Source organism: Lachnellula hyalina (assembly GCF_007821495.1).
Source record: "Lachnellula hyalina strain CBS 185.66 chromosome Unknown contig00029, whole genome shotgun sequence".
Lineage (NCBI taxonomy): Eukaryota > Fungi > Ascomycota > Leotiomycetes > Helotiales > Lachnaceae > Lachnellula > Lachnellula hyalina.
Window position 1 is genome coordinate 61,149 of NW_022157143.1, and position 22,548 is coordinate 83,696.

General features: G+C 48.5%; 7 protein-coding genes across 7 annotated transcripts; 4 read left to right on the forward strand and 3 right to left on the reverse strand.

The window, feature by feature from the left end:
• Positions 1 to 329: 329 nt before the first annotated feature.
• On the forward strand, positions 330 to 2,566 carry hex-1 (Woronin body major protein; the record flags this gene model as incomplete). Its single annotated transcript, XM_031146894.1, has 5 exons — positions 330 to 413; positions 866 to 1,170; positions 1,381 to 1,823; positions 1,883 to 2,329; positions 2,382 to 2,566. The coding sequence occupies 5 exons, from the start codon at positions 330 to 332 to the stop codon at positions 2,564 to 2,566; spliced, it is 1,464 nt and encodes a 487-aa protein (XP_031007324.1).
• A 1,120-nt stretch (positions 2,567 to 3,686) lies between these two features.
• Positions 3,687 to 6,055, reverse strand: plcN_0 (Non-hemolytic phospholipase C; the record flags this gene model as incomplete). Its single annotated transcript, XM_031146895.1, has 8 exons — positions 3,687 to 4,307; positions 4,367 to 4,680; positions 4,735 to 5,023; positions 5,135 to 5,232; positions 5,283 to 5,409; positions 5,466 to 5,730; positions 5,782 to 5,870; positions 5,918 to 6,055. The coding sequence occupies 8 exons, from the start codon at positions 6,053 to 6,055 to the stop codon at positions 3,687 to 3,689; spliced, it is 1,941 nt and encodes a 646-aa protein (XP_031007307.1).
• Positions 6,056 to 6,711: 656 nt separating this feature from the next.
• LHYA1_G001918 (uncharacterized protein) lies at positions 6,712 to 7,586 on the forward strand (the record flags this gene model as incomplete). Its single annotated transcript, XM_031146896.1, has 4 exons — positions 6,712 to 6,929; positions 6,994 to 7,174; positions 7,261 to 7,403; positions 7,433 to 7,586. 4 exons carry the CDS (start codon positions 6,712 to 6,714, stop codon positions 7,584 to 7,586), a joined length of 696 nt encoding a protein of 231 aa, XP_031007304.1.
• A 441-nt stretch (positions 7,587 to 8,027) lies between these two features.
• Positions 8,028 to 10,059, forward strand: LAC2_1 (Laccase-2; the record flags this gene model as incomplete). The annotated part of the gene is made up of 7 exons (XM_031146897.1): positions 8,028 to 8,214; positions 8,276 to 8,392; positions 8,444 to 8,552; positions 8,606 to 8,807; positions 8,859 to 9,007; positions 9,059 to 9,259; positions 9,312 to 10,059. Coding segments are annotated over 7 exons (1,713 nt in total), but the record flags the coding sequence as incomplete, so codon positions are not given.
• A 1,486-nt stretch (positions 10,060 to 11,545) lies between these two features.
• pkgC (Protein kinase) lies at positions 11,546 to 13,057 on the forward strand (the record flags this gene model as incomplete). The annotated part of the gene is made up of 5 exons (XM_031146898.1): positions 11,546 to 11,780; positions 11,857 to 11,952; positions 12,004 to 12,128; positions 12,180 to 12,676; positions 12,730 to 13,057. The coding sequence occupies 5 exons, from the start codon at positions 11,546 to 11,548 to the stop codon at positions 13,055 to 13,057; spliced, it is 1,281 nt and encodes a 426-aa protein (XP_031007360.1).
• Positions 13,058 to 14,604: 1,547 nt separating this feature from the next.
• Positions 14,605 to 15,577, reverse strand: LHYA1_G001921 (uncharacterized protein; the record flags this gene model as incomplete). The annotated part of the gene is made up of 2 exons (XM_031146899.1): positions 14,605 to 15,371; positions 15,445 to 15,577. 2 exons carry the CDS (start codon positions 15,575 to 15,577, stop codon positions 14,605 to 14,607), a joined length of 900 nt encoding a protein of 299 aa, XP_031007361.1.
• A 3,525-nt stretch (positions 15,578 to 19,102) lies between these two features.
• On the reverse strand, positions 19,103 to 20,537 carry LHYA1_G001922 (uncharacterized protein; the record flags this gene model as incomplete). The annotated part of the gene is made up of 2 exons (XM_031146900.1): positions 19,103 to 20,412; positions 20,465 to 20,537. The coding sequence occupies 2 exons, from the start codon at positions 20,535 to 20,537 to the stop codon at positions 19,103 to 19,105; spliced, it is 1,383 nt and encodes a 460-aa protein (XP_031007362.1).
• Between the last annotated feature and the right edge of the window lie 2,011 nt (positions 20,538 to 22,548).

Below are 22,548 nucleotides of genomic sequence, written 5' to 3' on the forward strand. Positions count from 1 at the left end.
TATTGCTGCTTGTATTCAGCGCTAAAGAGACCCACCAGGATCCTGGTTGCTATGGAGATTTACGCGTTTCAATGTAATTTGAGCCTCGGTGCAACTACCTACTTGTAGTTTACCTGGGTATTGATTATTTCTCGAACAGACTGAGTGAGGCTGATACTGTACAGTATCGATGAGGATAGAATCAGCACCGGAGTCAAGTTCGAGACCTCACATGGTGGCAATGGTGATGGCTGGGCGTGAAGGTTCTGGTGCATGTGAAAAACGGGGATTCTCCAATCACTGAATTCCACGACAGGAGTCCGTACTCGGTAGGCGTAGAACATGCCCATATGGTCGACACCACTGCTGCAAAGAATCGAATAGCCAATATTGGACCATTCATACGGGAGAGATACACGCATAAGCAAGATTCAGTTTCTTCACACAGCTGCAGCTCATCCACCGCCTGGCCCAACCCCCCTTAATTGACCCCGGTTCGTCCTAGTGTCGCTCCACTTGCCAGCTCCCCCGGCATAAACAAACAACATAACACGACAAGCGAATATTTAACAAACCTTGTCAGACCGACCACCAATCTCCTCCATCCTCTTCCGTTCCTCCACATCTCATCACATCCCTCAACAACACCATACATACACATACAAATCCTTCCAACAACTCAATCGTCCCCTCCATTCCATCCCCTCCATTCCAGTCAGCCCTGTCTTATCTGAGTCAATCAATCAATCAAATCAATCATCCCATCATTGCCATTTGAAAGACCAGAGTCAAGAAGCGTCGTCAGACACGCTCTCTTCCCTCCCCTTCTTTCGAACCAGAGAAGCAAGAGAACGCGCTTTGAGAAGACGTTCTCTCGCTGCTAAAGGTCGGCACACTGGATTTTGACGCCCGCGTTCCTATCCCTTTCAGCGTTTTTCCGTCGTCGTATCGCAACGACGCCGTAGAACAACAGACCGTCGAGGAGACACACGTCGAGGCTGAGATCAATCTTCCCCACAGACATCAAGAGCGCGTCGGACGGGAAGGTGAATACTCTTCTGTCTCCGCACACCCCCCTCCTCAGTCTCGTACCAGCGAGTTCCGACAGGAAGAGGTCCATATCACTCGTGAAGAAGATCGCCAGCACCGTCCGAGCCGCCGAGAAGATATCTACATCCGCGAAGAGAGAAGGTTAGTACTCGCGCACACTTTCTACACTTGGCCCCTATATCTGCCAATTTTGCCATTATTTGCTGTCTCATGCGCAAATTACCACGCTTGAGCCTTGACCAGGTCCCACTGGGCGCCTATTCGATCGTATTCTCCTACTTTGTTGACACAGTAACCTCCACCGCTTATTTCCTGCACCCTGCTAACATTTTCTTTTCTCCTTGCTATCAGACCCCAACAACTCAAGCACACCGAAACCCACGTCGACATCGAGCTTCCATATCAACGCAGACACTACGACGGAGACATCTCCATCGAACTCCCTCGCCACCGTCGTCAACCACACGATACCGAGCTTGACCTCACCGAACGTCAATACCGAGCCAAGTTCCAGCCCAGCTATCGCGAAGAGGTCCGATTCAATCAGACTGTAGACCCTCCCCGATCCCGCCCAACCTATCGCGAGGAGACCCGTGTTTCCGGTACCACTGTTGACGCGCCACGCTTTCAACAACAACCCTCCTCCTACCACGAAGAAGTTCGTGTCGGTGGTTCCACTATTGACCCAGCTCCACGTTTCCAACAACCTTCCCACGAGGATATCCGCATCACTCAAGAGACCGTCGACCCTCCTCGATTCAAGTCCAACAAGATGGGTTACTATGATGAAGATGGTATGTTTTCTTTTACTCATTCACTGCCCCCATTCTTTCCTAAACGCCTTCACACATAGGTCATTACCATTCCTTCCGTCACGGTCTCCACCGTGCTGCCGACAAGTTGACGGGGCGTTTCCATCATCATCATCATCATCACCCAAAACATCATGACCACATTGACCAGGAAGAAGTTGACATCAGTGTAGGCTCCTCGGGCCCTGCTCCTGTCCGCTCTTCCGCTGGCGCCGAACAATCCCACACGCCCAACACCGTCACCATCCCCTGCCACCACATCCGTCTCGGTGACCTCTTGATCCTCCAAGGCCGTCCTTGCCAGGTTATCCGCATCACCACCTCTTCTGCTACCGGGCAGCACCGCTACTTGGGTGTCGACCTCTTCACCAAGCAACTGCATGAGGAGTCCTCGTTCATCGCCAACCCAAGCCCAAGTGTTGTTGTCCAAACTATGCTTGGTCCGGTTTTCAAGCAATACCGTGTTCTTGATTTGCAAGATGGCACTGGTACGTTTCCCTGTCCTCTCCGACATTACAGTCTACTAATGTACGCCTACAGTTGTTGCAATGACCGAGACTGGCGATGTCAAGCAATCCCTTCCTGTTATTGACCAGTCCAACCTCTGGGCCCGTCTCTCTGAAGCTTTCGAGACTGGTCGTGGCAGCGTCAGGGTCCAGGTCATCTCCGACCATGGCCGTGAACTCGCTGTTGACATGAAGACGATCCATGGTTCCCGTTTGTAATCTGCTGCTTGCTTGCGTCTTTGAATTACATAGCGTTGATATTTCTCTAAATCGTTCTCTCATACATACAGTTTAAGGGAGCTATCTTGGGGAATTGGATGGATGGAGTCATAATGCTTGCCCGTGGATCTCATATATCATGTAGAAAGAATCGCCTCTACATGTACTGAACTTGCTCAGCTTGGGTAAAATGGCTTTCTCGGCTTGTGGATCTCGTACCCACGGTCGATTAGCTGGCCTTGAGGAAGCCGTTATTTCTCAGGGTATGAGTTAGTTCAGTCTGTAGGGGTCGATGGTTTCTACTTTGTAGTGTAGATAGGATGGATGGATAAAATTGAATACAATGATGGGTGTTCGCTGTCTTTTACATGATCTCGTCTGCTTATTGATGCTGTGATTTTCCTGATATATATATGTCTTGCATGAGTGCTGTTATATTTATGTGTTTTTATTTACAGTCCCATCGCGTTATAAGAGCGCTCTTTCTCATACTTCCTTTCATTATACTCAGTCATTCCTATTCTCTATTTCCTACCTTAAGGCACTTGCTGTGGTTTGGATTATGAAGGTGAAAAAGCTTCAAATTGCTAGGTTCCGTTATGGGGGGATGGATCAGATGTGAGTTCTACTGTTTTGGGGGTGGGATGACATAGTGAGATGAGATGTTTGGATGTCTAGATTGGGGAAGGGAGAGAAAGTATTTATGTGGGATGGGGTTTCCTGGGGAGAAGAGAGGATAGAGTACTTGGGTGAGTGAGTGAGTGAGTTCACCAACTATTGATTGGAGTGTCGGATCAGCAGAGACGGAGGAAACAGCTAGCAGAATTCAATTCGATCCCAACGACTTCAATCCATCAATTGAGATATACTTCCGGATTAGGCCTTCTTCCACACCCAACAACAAAAACGCGACAATCTCAGCAACCAGAGACTAAGCTACACAGCATTGTTCATACTATGCAGGAGTAGACTACCAGTAGATTATCGCTGTCTGTCTTATGCTAGGCCTCGGAAGCTGATGATCTCGCAGGAAGTTTGCCCGCGCGTGACGGGAAGTCGAAAGAAAGTAAGGAGTAAAGTGGACAGCTCTGCCGCCCACCCCCTTTTAAACAATTATTGACTATGTATGATACGTAACGCTATAAACCTCAAAGCCACCAACCCCCCACGTCTGAAATACATGCCCCAGCCTACTAACCCCCAGACTCAACACCCCACTCGGCCGTAAATTATACCCCCTCCCAGCCCCCAAATCCGTAATCCGATACGTCTCCGCCAGCACCGCCCAACTCGTCAGCCCCTGCAGATAACTCACATACCGCCCATCCACCGCACTACTGATGGTAAACCGATCCCCATGCTCCTCGCCCACACGATGCATCACCCATCTCTGCCGCACATCATCGTGCATGCTTGAAGCACGCGTGCTGCTTACGCGCATCGCGCTAGGATCCGCGTTCGTGAGCGCGTATCCGTTGCGCTCGAACGTGAGGTAGCGGCCCTCGGTCAGGGCGCCGCGCACGCGCTTGAAGCCCTCTTCGACGATGAGGCTGGTGTCGGCGTGGGCGTTTGAGGGGCCGTAGGGCACGGGCGGTTGCGAGGTCCGGTGCTGGGCTTGGCAGGAAGCGGCGCCGATGTAGTTTCCGGCTAGGGAGCCGAGGGGGCTGTCGGGGGAGATGGGGATGCTGGGGTCGGTGAGGGGGGGGATGGAGGCGGTGATAGGGGGGATGGAGTGATCGGGCTGGTGGTGAGGTTAGACCGGGGGTTGGAATGAGGGAAGGGAGGCAGGGGATGGCTTACGTGCTCGAAGTCGAAGGCTTTCAGGAGGTTGGACATGTGTTCACGGCGCCAGGGAGGCATTTCCTTGCTGCGGATGTTTTGGTAGCCGTGGGCTGTAAGCCACTCTTCGACGAATAGGTTTTGGGAGTTGTGGTCCGCGTGTTCTGTGAAGACGTGGCCGCCACGGGTCCACGGCGAGATGATGGAGAACGGGAGACGAAAACCTGGGCCAACGGGTGTATTGCCTACCATCCCATATGGGTCATGAATCCATTCTCCAGGAGTATCTTTCGGCGCAGTGTAAGGGGTAACGTGATCCGCGTACCCTCCAACCTCTACAAACGCCATCAAGTCAGCACTCTCCTATTTCGTCGGATATGTTCTCTTACCATCATAACTGATTATCAATACAGTTTCGTTGTAAAGCGGACTACTAGTAACAGCCTCAACCACATTCTTCTGCAGCCATGCTCCATCGCTCGGCAAATAGGGGTAATGCTCCGATAATTCGGCTGGCCCCACGATGTAGCTGATTTCAGGTAAAGTGCCATTTGCAGCATCGTCATAGAACTGTTGGAGGCCAAGGTACGATTTACCGTGCTTTGTGAGCGGGGAATCTTTGCCAGCTTTTTGGTACTGAGTGAAATACGCAAGCATGTTATCTTGAAAATTGTCTACCTGCAAGTTCTTGTGTCAGCGATATCTGATTAAAGAATAAGTGAAGAGTAAGTGGCTTGAACTAATGTACACGGAAATTCGAGAAATCGAAAGATTTCAGGAGTTACTTACATCTTGATAAACTTGCCAGGAAACACCAGCGTCTGTCCAGTATTCAGGTATCGTCTTCCACGTAAAGGGGTAGCAGTTGAGATGCGGTCTCTCGCAGCCTGTACTCGAGCTTCAGCATTGGGTAGTTTTTCGCCTCGAAATCATTTACCTGGACTCGCGTTGTTATCGAGAATCATGTTCCCATCGCCATCGGGATTATTTGGAGTCCCTGGGTTGTTTACCGTCCCACTCATCCAGATGATCCGGTTCGGATCAGTTGCCGCCAAAACACTCTCCTGGAATGACAAGTCAGCCAAGAATATCAGGACTATGGAATCGACACCAAGCTTACCTGGTACATGTCCCCAACGGTCCATCCTTCTGCAATGTCGAAGTGCACGGGAATGTCACTCCTTTTGAAGAAGCCAATACTGTACGGAGTATTGGTAGCAGCCCATTGATTAGTGAGTCCTCCGTTGTAGGCGGCATGCATATGCTCCCATCCCCAATCCCCAGCTCCCATGCACTGGGTAGCTTCCAGCCATTCTCCGCCTAGGTAGTTGATATACCACGGAGTTAACTGATCAGCTTTATTTGTTTGTTGTTTTGTAACCGGTCTGTGACTCTGGATTAACATCTGAAATGCACTAGCGACTGGTAATACTTACTGCTGGAAGGTCGTTCTGCCATCGGGGTTGACTTGAACATTCGGATCCGCAAAGCCACGGACACCCGGCATCGTTCCAAAATACTTTCTCTGTTAGATGTTTATTGTTGTTGGAGATAGGAGAAATGCAAACTCACGTGGTCAAATGCCCTATTCTCTTGCATGAAGAGAACTACATGCTTGATATCTTTCAACGAATCCGCGGAAACAGAAACAGAAACAGAAACAGCGAGCGCAAAGAATATGGTGACCTCGAGATAAGAGATGCACGGCATGATCAGATGAGATGAGATCAAGTCCGACTAGTTGACGATAATTGTGGAAGACCCTCTAGCTCCCCCTCATACCATCTCATGATGATTAAATCTACGTTAAATCTAAAGATATCAAGTTGAGTTGGGCGGTGCCCAGTGGATACAAGTAGCCATTTGCGCTTTCGTACAGTCTGACGCGTACTGCAGCATGATCCAGAAAGGAAGCCATGCCGTTATCTCTTATCGGTGAGACTCTGCTGTGTACAGTACAGTATATGTGAGGTGAGTAATCGTCCATGACCAATGGCATCTCTGTAAAACTGCACGAGTCGGTATTTTATATTTAAGCTTATTGTTCGACCGTGAAGATGCAACTGGTCAATACTCCAGCGTCCTCATCGAGATCTCACACTCGCTTCTCGCATCTTTGTACCTTTTCCAGGTCTCTAGATAAACGCGGCGGAATGCAGACTAAACGTACTGAAAAATACCACTTGAATTCGTACATGTACTGTAAAATACCGCAACTTCATTCCGCCGTGCTTTTCTCCGACGTAGAGGAGGTGTAAACGTCTTGTGGGTGCCTGCCCTAGGCTATGCCAAAATTCCTTAAATGAACATCTAGATCCAACTATGTATTAAGAACTCGTACGAACACGAAATACAGCACTCAAAAAATGAAGCTCATTCTCACAGGAGCAACCGGTTTCATCGGCGGTGAAATCCTTACGCAATGCCTAAACAATCCATCCATCACCTCCCTCATCATCCTCTCTCGACGCCCCATTGATTCTCTCTCCTCTAATGCAAAAGCAAAAGTAATAATCATGGAAGATTTTAAATCATATCCTAAACCCGTGATCCAGGAGATCTCAGATGCGGATGCGTGTATCTGGTAACCAACCTCATACTCATCATTGTGAAGAAGGAAACAAGGATTGAAATACTGATTTATACAGGGCAATGGGTACATATGACGGTAACCATCAAGTCGAAGTCGAATTTCCCACTGCCTTTGCGAAAGCTATGTTGCACGAGAGGAAGGCTGGGAAGTTCCGATATGTGCATTTGGGAGGTGCGTTCACGGTGGAGGACCAGGACAAAACGTTGTATTTTATGCCCGCCGCACGGCGGGGGAGGGTGCGTTATTCCTCCTATCTAGTCTGCTTTCGGATGGTTCCGTTCATGAGCCAAAAGAATTATTGGAAATACTAATTTGGATCCAGGGGCTAGGTGAGTTCACAATGAGGCATTTTGCGAAAGAAAATGGGTGTGAGGAGAGGTGGGAAACGATTGTTATGAGACCTTCGGGGGTTTTGAAGAAAGATAGGTTTAGGTTTTTGAATCTAACTATAGCGGATACAATTGGGTTTATCAGTGAGCAAACATTCTCCCCAGGCTGTATCATAGCGATGGAATTGACTGTGGTTACTGTTTAGGATCTGATGAATGCGCGGCGAGTATGATCGATGTAGCGTTGAATGGGTCCACAGAGGAGGTGTGGCAAAACAGTGAAATGGTCGCTAAGGGGAGGATTCTCTTGGAACAGTGAACAAGGCGCCTGCGAACAAATTGTATTTGTACCCTCACAATACAGTACGTATAACATTTAGATAAAGGCTAGGGAAATATACACAAAATCCATGAGCCATATAGGTCATGTGATAACTACATCACGTTTTATCCACATCTGGACACCTCCTGTTTCATCTCATACAGTCTCTGGAGAGGCAAAGCATCGGACGTTGCGCCTGCAATGCCCTAATAGACTGCGGACAGATTTCGTATGTTCTGACATCAAAGTCAAAGTGCTTCGAGTCTCCTGCTCAACTCTTCGTATTTTCATTTCCCAGCACCATCATGCGCCCGTGAGACTGCAACACCAAGGCTGATGTTGCTTTCGGCGAGGTGTCAACTGTACCTCACCACAACGCTCCTCTTATTCACCATCTTATTTTATATCTCAATATATTTCAGTACAATCTCCCATAGCCTTCTGGGCTCATCCTCTCGTCTTGGCGGCGCAGGATCGACAGCTTCACAGCCACCGAATCTTGCGTATGTGTTGAATCCTGACGAGCATGCTTATCGAGAACCGAAAACGATACGTTATGTATGGAACATAACGTCGGATTTACGGACTCCTGATGGAGTCACGAAAAATGTTTATTTGATCAATGGTAGGTCTAAAGAGCTATCAAGAAAAATAAGACTAGATCGTTGATAGAGCTTAATTCACAGGGCACTACCCGGGTCCATTGATTGAAGCGCGATCTGGGGATGAGATTATGGTTGAGGTCAAGAATGGGCTTGATGATGAAGGGACTGCCATACACTGGCATGGGCTCTCCATGAAAGGTGAGTAATAAGTTGCAATGGAGGGGAAAGAAATGCTAACATTCGTGGAAGGTGTCAATGAGATGGATGGAGTTGTAGGGGTGACCCAATGCGCTATCGCCCCCGGGCAACACTTCACATACAAATTTAAGATCCAAGATGATCAAGCTGGTACCTTTTGGTAAGAAAAGACGTCCCAACACGCAACAAAATAATAACAACTTTGCAAATTAGGTATCATGCGCATTCTGACGTACAGCGTGCTGACGGCCTTTATGGTGCATTCGTTGTCCACAAGCCTGCGGTCTCTGGCTCGTCCGAAAAGGCGATATTTGAGTACAATGAAGATCTAGCTCTTATGGTCGGGGACTGGTATCATCGATCTGCTCAAGAAGTCCAAGATTATTACACCGAAGCCACGAATTTTGGGCTTGAGGTTAGTAGCATGAGACCTATGCAATGAACTACGAAACTAACATATGCACAGCCAGCTCCGGATTCCATTGTAATTAATGGGCAAGGATCTTTTAATTGCTCCATGGAAATTCCAGCACGACCCATAGAATGCAAAAGTGTGGAAATGCAACAGTTACGGCTTAGTGGCGAGTTTACGAGGCTACGGATCATCAATACGGGGTTAGTTGCCTTTCCAGACCTCTAGACTTCGGTAGTGCTGATATTTGGTAGAGCTCTTACTGGATTCTCACTGTCAATTTCTGGGCATATCATGACCCTGTTCCAAGTTGATGGTGGGAATGAAATCGAAGCCGCACCGGAAGCGAAAGCTATCGGTATTCTCTACCCCGGAGAGAGGATTGACGTGATCGTAGAACGAATCGGACCTGAAGAAGTGAAGGACTCAATGTTGACCATCACACTTGACCGAGAGTATATATCCCCTTCCCTCTAAGGAGATGTGCGTAGCTAACAAACCATCCAGGAACTTGAAATTCAAGAATTTCGCCCTAACTCCCACTCAAAACTTTCCCATATCCTCGACTCTAAAGCCCAAAAAACAAACCCGTCGGTCAGAAGACGAAATGGATGAACTCCTCCCGTTCTTCCCCCTCGCCAACGCATCCGGACCAACGACCACCATACCGCGCACAGCAAACAAGACCATCCTCCTCTACACGAAAATCGAAATGCTCTCCGAGTTCCACAATATCCCAAAAGGCTTCATCAACCGCACGTCCTGGGAAGCACGTGCTGGCAAGCCGCCCTTACTCGCCTTAAATCGGTCGGATTGGGACGAGGCGTTCGTGCCATGGATTAGCCCGGGCATAGGGATGTGGGTTGACATCGTGTTGAACAACATGGACGATAGAGGCCATCCCTTCCATCTCCACGGCAACTCCTTCTACATCCTCGCGACCCACAAAGCCAGTCCCAGCTCCTACGACGCCTACAACCCATTCGCAAACCCCGTCCCCGCAGGCGGGCCGCTCAACACGCTAACCCCCGTGCTGAAAGATACGGTGTATGTGCCAAGGATGGGGTATGTGGTGTTGCGGTTCCGGGGAGATAATGAGGGGCTGTGGTTCTTTCATTGCCATGTTTTGATGCATCAGAATGTGGGTATGGCGATGGCGTTGCAGGTTGGTGGGGATGAGGGGGGGATTGAGGGCTATGGTGAGAGTGCCATGGGACTTTGTGGGGGGTGGGAGAGCGATGACAACCCAGTGTGATGGATGTACTTGCTCCCTTTACCATTGTGGGGAATCCCCAAATAGCAACCAGCCATCAGCCTGCTACCAGCAACTTCAATCTCATGCTATCAACCTCATCGCTACTGTCATTCATTACTTCTCCTTTCTCATTCACTGCATTCACTACATTCTATTTGCAATAGTCAGATTCCTGACGTACTCGAGACTTCTATGCCTGATTAGATGTGGTAAGTTAGGCTCTAAGACTGGGATATATAAAAGATGGTTTCTGCGGTGCGGAGGGTGAGCACGTGAGAGTTGCCAAATGTATCCGAGCGAATACCAAAGGCATGGAGTGGTGCTTGTTTGCTGGTAGTTGAGCATTGAGATCCGGTCTCTTCTCGGCTGTGTTTCAACGTGTCTATTTTTATATAGAGTACGCTTGGTACTTGCTTTTGTATTTAGTCGGTCGTTTCTTTCGGTCGATAAAATGTTTGTTGTCAAGACGGGAAAGTCAGTTGATGTCTTGAGATGAATTGAGCCATTCACAGCATTCGGGGTTTAATGTTCCTTGTAAGGTGTGAATTTAGATTGAGGTTCAGGACGAGGGGAATAGCTAAAGCTCATTATACCGTACTCGCTGGTCAAGTGCGCAGCGCTGGTAGTGCGGTATGGATTGAACTTTGTCTTAGTTTTGATCTGTTTATTTGTTTTGCTTGTTGATTTATACCTCCATATGCATGCTACCCACATGTATTGTATGTATTTCCTGATACACCTAGGATTGGCTCGTGTCCTATTCATTCATTCATTCATTCCTCCCTTTGGTTATAGAACGGTGGATCTTGAGCTTCCAAGACTCTTGTCTATGACATAGGTAGAGTAGATGACGCTTTGCAAAAGGACAAAAGGGATCACGTGGTATACTTGGGATCTCGGCGCCGGAAAAGGGCCTATAGTCGGTTACACTAACGACTCGGCGAGGGATAAATGGGGAAGGGAGGGATGAAACTGCGTCAGAATTTGAATCAGAAACTGAGGAACAAGTGAAGAGAGGGTATAGATATGAATATAGATATAGACATAGATATAGATATAATCTTAAATACAAATATTAGATATAAATAGAGGGAAAAGATAAAGATTACAGGATAAGCATTGCGGCGTATGGTGTGGCAACGTCATTTGCTTCCAAGTCGCTCTCCTGACTTGAGCCGAGAGTGAAAGACCCCACCCCACCCTCTCACTACCTTGGCTTGGGTTCCTACCCTTGCACAGGGCTGGCCCGGGCTTGGAAACTTCCATTTGACCTCCCTGATTAAGAAATAACGATACTCTGCACTCTTCACTCAATTCCCCCCCCCCCCCCCGCGTGCCTCCTCCTTCCTCACCTAAGACAGTCATTCTCTCATAATCTCCCCTCTGACAATCAATCGTACAACTATGCGCTCACGGTAATTGAAACACCACAACACATGACAGCACTCGTAGCCCAACAATACAACCCCCACCCCCACCTTCATCCATGGGCTTCACCACCAAAGCCTCGGGTTTGCTGCATTCCCACCACTCCAAACCCAGCACCGCAGAAATGGCCGTGACCACACAGCAAGACAAAGATTTCATCGCCCATTTCTCAGCATCGCAACATACCCTTCCGCCCGAGGAGATACAGCAGGATCCGCGGAACAAGGAGCTTGGTCGTAGTTCCAAGGGGCTATGTGTGCGCGATTTCGAGCTGGTGAGGACGTTGGGGACTGGTATGTTTGCGAGATTGAGTTGGCATGATATGATAGTGGGGTTGGGGGGCATTCGCTGATTGTTGGGCTGTTTTAGGGACCTTTGCGCGCGTGTGGCTTGTGAGGCTGGCTGATCCCAAGGAGGAAGATCGCGATAAAGTGTTTGCGTTGAAAGTTCTGCGGAAGGTTGAAGGTCTGTTATTCGTGTTCCGGGACGATTGGACCGAGTCCTAATGTTGCGCAGTTATCAAGCTGAAGCAAGTCGACCATGTCAACCATGAGCGTTCTGTTCTCGCAGATATTGCGGGTCATCCTTTCATCACTACATTAATTACCTCCTTCTCAGACCACGATTCTCTATACATGCTTGTAAGTCCTCCTGGTCCTCCGATAGCCAAATCCTAACAAATTCGTCTCAAGCTCGACTACTGTCCTGGTGGTGAAGTATTCTCCTACCTACGAAAAGCCAAACGCTTCGACGAAAACACCGCTCGTTTCTACGCCGCCGAAATCGTACTAATCCTCGAATTCCTACACGAACGCGAAGGCGTCGCATACCGAGATCTCAAACCCGAAAACCTGCTCTTGGATGCGGAAGGACATATCAAGCTGGTGGATTTTGGCTTTGCAAAACGACTTGGTAACAGTAAGCGTCGGTCCTTTACTACAATTTTCAGGCGCAGGACAAACAGCAGACCCGTTTTGCCGAGTTCGGACAGTGAGGACAGTCTCTCTGACTATAATAAAGGGGAAACTTATACGTTGTGCGGCACGCCGGAATACCTAGCTCCTGAAGTCATTCAATCAAAAGGCCATACGACAGCTGTTGACTGGTGGGCGCTGGGTATCTTGATTTACGAATTTCTGACGGGATACCCGCCGTTTTGGAACGCAAATCCAATTGAGATTTACAAGCAGTACGTATAAATTCCCCAGTTTCCCTCTTTGGCAGCTTATCCTCTTCCTATAGAATCGTCTCTAAACCAGTCCACTTCCCTACCAACCCCGTCATCTCTCCCGACGCAAAAGACATAATCTGCCAATTCTGCACCGTAGACCGATCCCACCGTCTCGGCAATATATCTGGCGGCGCCGCGAGAGTAAAATCACATCCATTTTTCACCGGCGTAGTGTGGGATGATGTCTATTACAGGAAATACAAAGGCCCGATTATCCCACAAGTTAGATATCCCGGGGATGCGCAGTGTTTTGATATGTATCCCGACGAGAAGAGGAGTCGGGATATGTATACGGATGAGTTGAGGGGGAAGTGGGAGGATCATTTTAAAGATTTTTGAGATTTCTTAGGGATGTAATTGTATATTTGGGAGCGAACGATATTGGGATTGGGTAGGTATATACAGAGGGTTTTGCTGGGATTGATTCATCATCACGAACGAATTGGCGGTGGCGTTCAAGGAATAGGTTATGGCTGGCCCAGAATTTAGGGCTATGAATTGAATGGGTAGGAGAAAGGAAAGGGATTGTATATAAATCTATCGATTAAAGTAGATAGCATGATTTAACGCGGAACGTATAACGCGGAACATAGAACGAAGATGCCCTCGCTTTTTCATTCCTTCCTTTTCCTTTAATCGGTTCAGTGACCTACCCTACCCCTATTCCCCTAACCGAGACTCTACCCCTCAAAACCCAGCAACCTCACCATACCATCATTCTAATCACGCACTTCACTCCCCAAGACCCTTCATACTACTAAACGCATACCTAGCAATCTTCCACTCCCCATCTCCATCTCCACCTTCCCCGCCATCCTTCTCCAGTATAAAAAGCTCCTGATTCGCATGTCTCTCCTGTCTATTTTCCTTGACCCAGTATTTCGTCCCCTCTGCCGTCGTCCTAGCAAAAGCCCACTGTGTTTGTTTCTGCTCTGCCCCCTCATTTCCACTGGAAGACGGTGTTGGTGTTGGTGTTGGTGTTGGTGTTTCCGACGAGAGGTTTCTGGATCCCATGACGACAATCTCGCATATGGTGAACTGGATATCCAGTTTCACGGTGCTGAGCACGCGCTTGTAGGCTGTGCGGAGAGCGGGGAGGCCGGTTGAGGGGGGGTGGTTGGGGGCTAGGAGGGTGGCGGTTGGGGTGTAGAGCTGTGGGTTGGGGGGTGGTGAGATGGAGTGGGAGGAGAGAAGGAGGGGAAGGGAAGGGAGAGAGCGTACGGATAATACGTCTGTGAGGGATTGTGAGGATAGTGCGGTGCTGTATGCGGTGAGGAGGGCTGTTATTGCTGTTTCGTCTGCGGAGGTGGTGGGGGGTGGTGGCCATGATTGATGGGAGTGAGGGAGGGAGGTTTTGGAGATGAGAAGGAGGCGGATAATTTGACTTCGAAGAAGGGTGGGATTAGGAGGGTTAATAAATCTGAAGAGTTATTTACTTTATATATGATATGATACAATACACGAGTAATGAGGGTGGGCGTTTTGTTTTATTTCTACCTTATCCGTCAGTCCCTCCTCCACTCTTGGGGAAGTGAGTAGGGCGTCCATTTTTGTGATGGAGGCGGGATGTGGATGGAGGTGGAGGAAGGAAGGGTGGGGGAGACTAGAAGACAAGTATGTATATAATAGATATCTTTCTACTGTACTGGCTCTTCCATGTATGTGTATGCCGAACGAATGAGTACTGTTTATCATCAAAGGAAATGAGGAAAAAGAATAAGCATAATAGGTAGTTAATCTTGATATCTACGGAGTAACTAGTTCTTATAAAGTCTCCCTGTACTGTAACCCCTATTTGGCAGCCTAAGTATACATATCGTCGATGATATCAGTTAAGAAAGTTTATACAGTGATATCTATACGAAAACACGCTTATCGACATCCAATTACGCCCTTCGCCGCTGCAATAAAACGACTAAATCAGCTATCAAAACACCACCTTCATTACCATTCATCCTCACTTCTTCAACCCCTCCAAATGCCACTGCATAACCTTCTCGAAAACCCCCTTCCCCATCTCCCACAATCGAATCCCCATGACACGGCACCAGATTCTCAAACCCCCAAGAATTAATCCTCCGCACACTATCATTAAACCCCGGCCGATCCGCCTTGCTAAACACATACCACAACATGCGTTTCTGCCAAATCGCCTGCCCCTTCGTATTCTGTATGCCCGCAAAACACCTCGTAGCCAACCCCGTCGCTGGATTCTCCCCCGTGCGCGAATACTGTTCCGTAGCCGGTAGGTTAAACAGCAAGTCGGCCTCGATCAGCGTGCGGGACGGCTTGTGGCAAAACACCAACTCCTTATTCGGATGCGCGTCTACAAACTCATATTGAAACTCGGCATCAAACTCGTCGGAAACTTTGATCGCGGCTTTATCCTTGGCTGTGAAGACCGTGTTGATGGGCACGATGGTTACTTCTTTGTCGGTCTGGTTCAGCTTGGCGCGTTTCTCGGCCAGGCCTTCGGGCGCGATGATGTGCGCGGAGGGGAAGGCGGACGCCCAGGCTGACAGGAAGATGTGGTGTTCGAGGTCTGGCGCGGTGATGTAGGCGACGTTGTTGCCGAGGGATTCGAGCTTGGCTTTTACGGTGGGGGTTAGGGCGACGGGGGAGAAGACGGCGAGGGAGCCGGATTGCATCTTGACTGTTTGTTGGGAGGAGAGGTTAGTATGGGTTTAGAGAGGCGGGGGGAGAGAAGGGAAAGGGAAGGGAATTACCAATTGTAGCTCGTCCACCGAATTTTATATGTCCGAAGCGTAAGAAGGGGACAGAGAGTGTGGTTATGCCGGGGACGAGGTCGCGGATGACCATTACGTCGTCAGGGTGTTGGGGGATGAGTTTGGAAGTCATTTTGTGCGCCAGATCAAATGTTGTTGTATCTAAATGTGGAAAGAAAGCGCAGAAAAGAGGTCGATGTTATTGTATGATTGAAGTTGTCGTACGAGTTGATTGATGATGTAGCGGGGTCTAGCTAGGCCTATGACGCAGTGTGTATGATCGCTGTACAGTGAAAAAGAACTCTCGAGATATGAGTGAAAGAAAATAAAGAGAGGACTTGTATGTATATTTATATATGTATGTATATATATGTACCATACCTAGTATTCCAGCCATCCATCTAGAATTTGATCTGATATTATAATCCATGCCCTGCTCCACATGTTATTCAGCACTCCGGGTCCAGATTCTCAAATAACGGCGCATGTTTGATAAGCATCGTGATCGTGCATCCATGCCATCCAGCGGGAGAGCTAGGCTAGCTACAGGGGTAGGCGTCTGCATTTGTCATGCACGCTCCCACGCACGTACTTACATCTACCGTCTACGGCTTCTGAATGAGTAGTAATCATTGCTCGTATTTACCCCCTATCAAAATAAACCTCCGAGGTGCACAATAATCAAGCTGGGGAAGTTACAGGTCGGTATTTGTGTTTATAGGAATCAAATATGATTTACTTTGTGAGTTGCAACGTAAACCTACTCCTTCGGACCAATGCTCAGGATTCGGACGAGCTCGGAAGCCCGAGTATATCATGCAAGAGAAGCATGTGAAACGAGCAGATATCCGTCGTAATGAAATTAACAACATGCGAATCCTATTATTATCGGTCTCACCGAACGTGCAATTTTGAGGGTATTCCCAACTCCAGCACAGCCTCTGCTAAATCAAATTCTGGTCGAATGGCGAAGATGATGTATTTGTGAATGAAGAGCTGTATTGCACCGAGTAAATCAGAATAATAGCTTGCAAAAAAATAATGGGTATCATCCCCGAAACACCATCGTGTCTGCCCTGTGAGAGTCATAAACAAACGCCAGGTACTGTGGGTATCCGAGACAAGACAACTATAAGAAGAGCCTCAACCTAGGAAACAACTCTATTTCAATGCCCTTCTAAACTCCATTTGCTCCCCAGTGACAACATAACACGTCCACGAATAAATTCAAGATGCCATAACATGAATCTCCTATCCTATTCTATCCAGGAATCGCATAAGCCTCCATATCATCCCCAATCAATTTAGCAAAAGAGACAAAAAAGCGATCAACCCCACTCGCCCACTCCTCACCAAGAAGACTCGTAACAATGCCGTCGCGTCCATAATGGTTGCGGTTCTGGAACAAGTCATCGAAGAAAGATTGCGTGATGTTATTCGCATCGGTCCAATTCTGGCGCTCTTGCCACATGGCATACAGCATATAGCACCACCAAAAGAAAATCAGTTGCAAGAGGATGTTGATATATGTCTTTAGTGCGTCTGGGCGATTGAGGGGGTCTGGGTGTTTGATTCCTTCCCAGAGATTTTGTTCAACGGGTTTGGTGCTCGGGTCGTTGAGTTCGATGTTTTCGATTCCCTCTTCTTCGCCCTCCCCAAGCGGGTACAGCTTTTCAACCTCCTCTGGTGTCAGGATCCGCAAGGAGCTAATCCCGACTCCTTGGGGTAGTGGTAGAATAGGCAGCGTGGGAGTCGTTGCTCCATCCTGTGAGGCGATTATGAACTTCTCTCTGGTGTCCGTTGGGGGAGGAGCAGGGTCGAGGAAGGGTGAAAGATCCGTTTGGGGGCTTATGCCTTGGCCATTTTCTCTTCCTCTAACAACACGCGCCATTTGACTGTGAATAGAGGTTCGTGTAGGATCAAACCTGTAGCCGGCATCGTCAGGAGGCTCTTGGAAGTCGGATGCCCAGCTGTCACTCCTTGTGCTGCTTACAGTGTCCATGGTGCTGACGGTATTGGAGCGATAACGTGTTGGCTCGTTGCCAGGAGGGGTCTTAGTACCACTGCCTTCAGGGGGGTTGTCCTCAGAAGCAGGAGTCTTGCCATCACCTGTAGGAATGGTATTGCCGCTGTCATTGCGTGGAGGTGCTGGACGAAGTGGTGATTTGGGACCAAGAGGTGGAGGGGAAGATCTAGATGGAAGTATCCCATGGCGCCTGCGAAAAAGAATATCGCGATTGATAGTTTCTTGGATGAAAAGACTGCAGAGGACCAGTAAATCGTACCAGACCCAGAGAAGATGCATCAAGGTCAACTCGCGGGATGATGGAGCCCAGCCAGGAACCTTTCTGATGACCCGAATAATCTTTTTGACATATCGAGGTCGATCAGGCTTGCGATCAACCTCAACCTTTTCCTCATCGTCCGAGGAAGACAACTCTTCCTCAGAGCTGGATACTTCCTCTCCGGCAGGCTTCTCTTCAAACTCGAACTCGTTGGAAAGATTCCTCGGTCTGCCACCTTTCTGCTCTTTCGGCTTGGCTGTCGTGCGGTAAGCTTCGGGATCTAGGTCGAAGCGGGGCATCTCAGCGCGCGCCTTCTCAATCTGATGCACGAGATCGGCCGAGATACTCTTCTCCTTTTCCACGTCGAGGTTGAGTTGCTCCAAGTGATGGTTTCTCTGCCGTAAGTCTTTGAGCTCCTTCCACGCTTCATCCCGCTCCTCCGTGAGGGTCTGATTCACGGCAAGCAATCCTTTGGCATCGCTCTGGATGGCGGCGGTGTCCTTTTTGTTATTGTCTAATTGACGCTGCAACTTGTCACGCTCGTCTTTGAGCGTGTCGGTTTCGGCGCCCGCGGAAGTGAAACTGGCTGTGAGATCCTGATTCTCGCCGTGGAGTTGCTTCTGCTCCTCTAGGGTGCTCTCCCACTCGCGTTTTTGGCGTTCGAGGTTGAGTTTCGCCTCGCGGAGCTGGGTCTCGAGCTCGCCCACCTTTTTGTCGGCCGCGTCCTTCTCTTTTCCTCCCTCTGTCAACTGTATTTCATAGTAGTCGATTTGGGCTTCCCGCTCCTCGAATTTGCGTTTCCATTTCCCAACTTCCAACTCCAACCGGTCATTTTCCGACACAGAGTCCATGTTGCCTGTGGTTTGGTTTGGTGCACGTGTGTTGTCATGGTCGGCGCTTTGACTGTCGAGGTCGCTGTCGCTTGGCGCTGGTGCCTTCTTTTTCGGCATTGAATCTACTGTATCGCGAACCTATCGCGAAAAGGACCAATGCAATGCAATGAAGTTTAGCCCGCTGCCTTGTTATGAATTTATATGGTAATAGTAAATGTCTTATATTTTACTTATTGCATTTAATTAATTGCAGAGTGAATTGATGTTGAAAGAGAACTTCTTTCACCTTTGCATTCCACAACCGCATCCGGAATGTTTGTTCTTACACTGACTGTAACATTCCTACGCCCTGCCTGGCAGCCAGCGTTCAGCCTGAAAACACAGGCGGGGGAGAGTGGTTTCAAGGCAATATATATTCTATATTCCATTCTTTCTAATAATTCCAGCTATTTCTGCTTTATGACCTTCAAATTTGCGATGTCAAAATAAAAAGTCAAGATGTGGCCCTATCTGCTCCATGTATCGTACAGTACCTATATCTCACCTCCTCGACTTCGCAATCCTTCTCCTGATAACCTGCACACAAACCTTCAAATCCACGGTTGCGAACCTCGAATGCGGATCAGACCCATTCATCGTTTTGACCTCCGGTTCAATCCTAGGCAACACAATCCCCTCCCTCCCAATATCCAACCATTCCTTTCCCTTATTCTTTTTCAACCCCCGCTCTTTCTGTGCAATTTCATCTCTCAAAGAACAAGTTTTCAGAATCCTCTCCTCAGCCCTCTCCTTTGACTCCAGCTCAAACGGAAACATGGGCTCCGTATGCAAAAGCGCCATCTCACAATCCAACTTCTTCAATTTCTTAAGATGCGGAAGTGCATACCCAAGTTCCGACCAGAAAAGCGAGCAATCAAGCACTATTTCTTCCAGCGTCTCACATGCCGAGCTCAAAGACGGAAGGAAATGCCTCCATGGATTCCCATACGAGTACGGATTTTTAATCTTGTATAATTCCTGGCCTTGTGCAGGCCGTCGCCCATGTCCGACTAAATTGAGATTGTTAGCGTCGGTTGCAAAGTGAAAAGATCGCAGGTTCTTGCTGGCGAACATGCACAGCGCGTAGCTCATTAACACATCTGTGCCATGCTGTCGGTACCCAAGATAGACATGCAGAGCGAGTGGCGCGGCGGTCTCGAGGTCTGCTCGAGGGGGTGGTGAGGGCTGCCTGTGTCCTTTTACTCTAGGGAATGAATCCGTTGCCTCACGAGGAGTTCGTAACCTTGAACCTGCCTCGATATGCACATCCTCATCCAGATCCATAACAGGTGTAGTCGCAATGTTCAGATACCCCTTGGGCAATATACTCAAATCCTCCATCTCCCTAATCCCCCTCGGCGCATATCCTCTGAAATCCTGCTGCACGCTTTCCCCCTGACACATGACAACGACACTCAACTCATCGCCAAACACCTCGCTCACGTCCCGCAGGATATCCATCCACATATCCATGCACAGTTCCATTTCCTCACGCGGCCACGCCCACCATTTAGAATCGAGCATGAACCTCGTGAGCGGCTTGCCATCCGCTGCACCTTTCATATTCCTCAGCTTCTGCACTAGACTACGAGGACCGTTCTGGTCTACACGTGTCCAGAACTCATAGAAGGGTTTTGAATTTGGATGCCCAGGACTCGGGGCCGAGTCATCTGGAGCTGGGAGTTCTAGAATCAGGTTCGAGCATACGTGCCGGGAGACGTAGATGGAGCGCAGAGTGCGACATGTCGCCGCAAGGTGCAGGGGCCCGGCGTCGCTGAGTACCCAGTGTGCGGCTGCGCGCGAGTTTTCTCCTGCTGTTTCTGGAGTGGGTTTGGGGGGGGGGGGGCAGCGTGTAGCGTGGACCTGAGGTGTTGCGTTGGAGGGCGTGGTAGATGAGGGTGAGGATCTCGGGGGCGAGAGAGGTCAGTGAGGTCATGCTTGTACCATGCCTTAATAATACTGATAATGATAATGGGAAAATGCACCGATATTATTTGGGTTTGAGGTGCGTCTAAATAGTGTAATAATAAGAATATTATGAATTTCAAAGTTTGGGTTGCTGTTGTGAGAGGTTGACAGCTCGTGTTAGGGGATTTGGACCCCTGATATTTAGTGCTTTGCGCTATAATATTAGTGGAGTATGTGCCCTGGCCTGGTTACTCCCTATTAAGGCTGGAATATACCATTTTGTGCACCCCAGATGGATCGGGAACCAATTTTTGGATAGAAACAATATATATATAATAAAATCTAAATTGGCGTCATGTGGGGTCATTCAGACTAACAGCTGCATTCAAGGAAGTTGTAAGAAGTAAAGCGCTTGTGAAAAGGGGGGTTGATTCAATTAATATTCTCTCTGTTTGGAGGCTAGCTAGACCCAGTCGAATAAGAGCTCACATTCGTATATCTACTTAAACTCTACAGAGGATAACTGCACCAGACCTCCATAAACAAGAAGAAAGTGGGATTCTGAACCCTTTGCAGACAGAGATATTGCAAGAGAGCCCTGGAGGCCTCAAAGTCAAATCCCGGAGGCATGTCCACTTCAATTACCTCCACCGCTCATCTTATTCCTCAGGCCGCTATCAAACACATACTGGAGTCGAGGTCTTTCTCGATGCTAGGAAGAGGATTCGCAGTAGCATCCCAATTGGGAACCTACTATTCAACGACTGCTCAGTCAAGTTACTAGTTGTCTAAAGTGGAAACTTGCTTATGTTTCACCTCTTGAGAGATAGGTAATGGACGAGTTGTCATAATTGGCGATGCAGCTCATGCCATGCTGCCGAGCTGCCGATGATGGCACAAGGAGCCGCTGTATCCATTGAAGACGGAACAACATTGGCGGAATGTCTTGATCGAGTCACCGATGTAGTAGATATCTCGCCAGTGCTGCGAACATTTCAGGATCTGCGAAAATCTCGCTGTGAGGCGATTTCGAAGGCGACGTTATCCTGGTGAACCTCTGGCATCTGCATGATGGATCAGAGCAGGAGGGAAGAGACCTCAGGATGAAGCAGTACATGACCAACACCGCTGGGGTAACATCCGATAGTAAATCAAGCTTTGCTATGATGAAGACAAGTTCGTGCCTTGGATGTTTGAGTATGATACTGTGACAGAGGTAAACATGGGCTGAGCGGAAGAGGTCCACTGTTAACCACAGCTAGGTAAACATGTTCTTGGATAGTCACTTGACGAGAAAGGGGAATGGGGCGGGTTTTGATGCCTTTCCTTGAGGCAACAAAACGGATCGCGTGGCGTTGAGTTCCGTAGATAGTCGTGGATGCTTGCAGTACTCATGAAGATACTGTAATGGAATGTTGTATAGCTTGAGAAGCAACTCTCCTCCACTTATGAGGACGAAGCGTGAGAATAGTATTAATTTGTCCATGTCGGTCCAACCAAAGTAGAAAATAGGCAGATAATCACGTGAGACCAACGCGTATACCGATTAGGTCTAGCTTAGAGGCCAGATTATCAGCACCAACCAGCCAGCCTTGCATAAATAAAACGTCCTGCCCCGCCAAAAAATTGACATGAACGACAAGGCCGACATCTCAAAATCATCTCTAACTTTCACACCCAATTTAGCAGACCTATCTCCTTTGATCAAATCTCTTTGGGCCAGCAGCAGAAATTATCATATACCTTTTTACAAGACTTTGGGGGCAGAAATCAACCAATATGTCGGACCGAGAATTTGCTGGTGAGTAGCTTACCTCTCTTTACGTTTGTCTTGTCGTTGGGTATTGTATTCCGATGGAGAAGATGTGTGCATGTGTGCATCACACTGCATAGCTTTGTGCGAATATAGGAGATTGGAATATTGGAGGTTCTGACCTCGAAATTCTATTTCTTTCAATATTACGCCCAAAATATCTTGTGTTGGCTTTTGTACCGCTCGCGTGGCGCCCCCCCCCCCCCCCTGGCGCGATGGAGGAGAG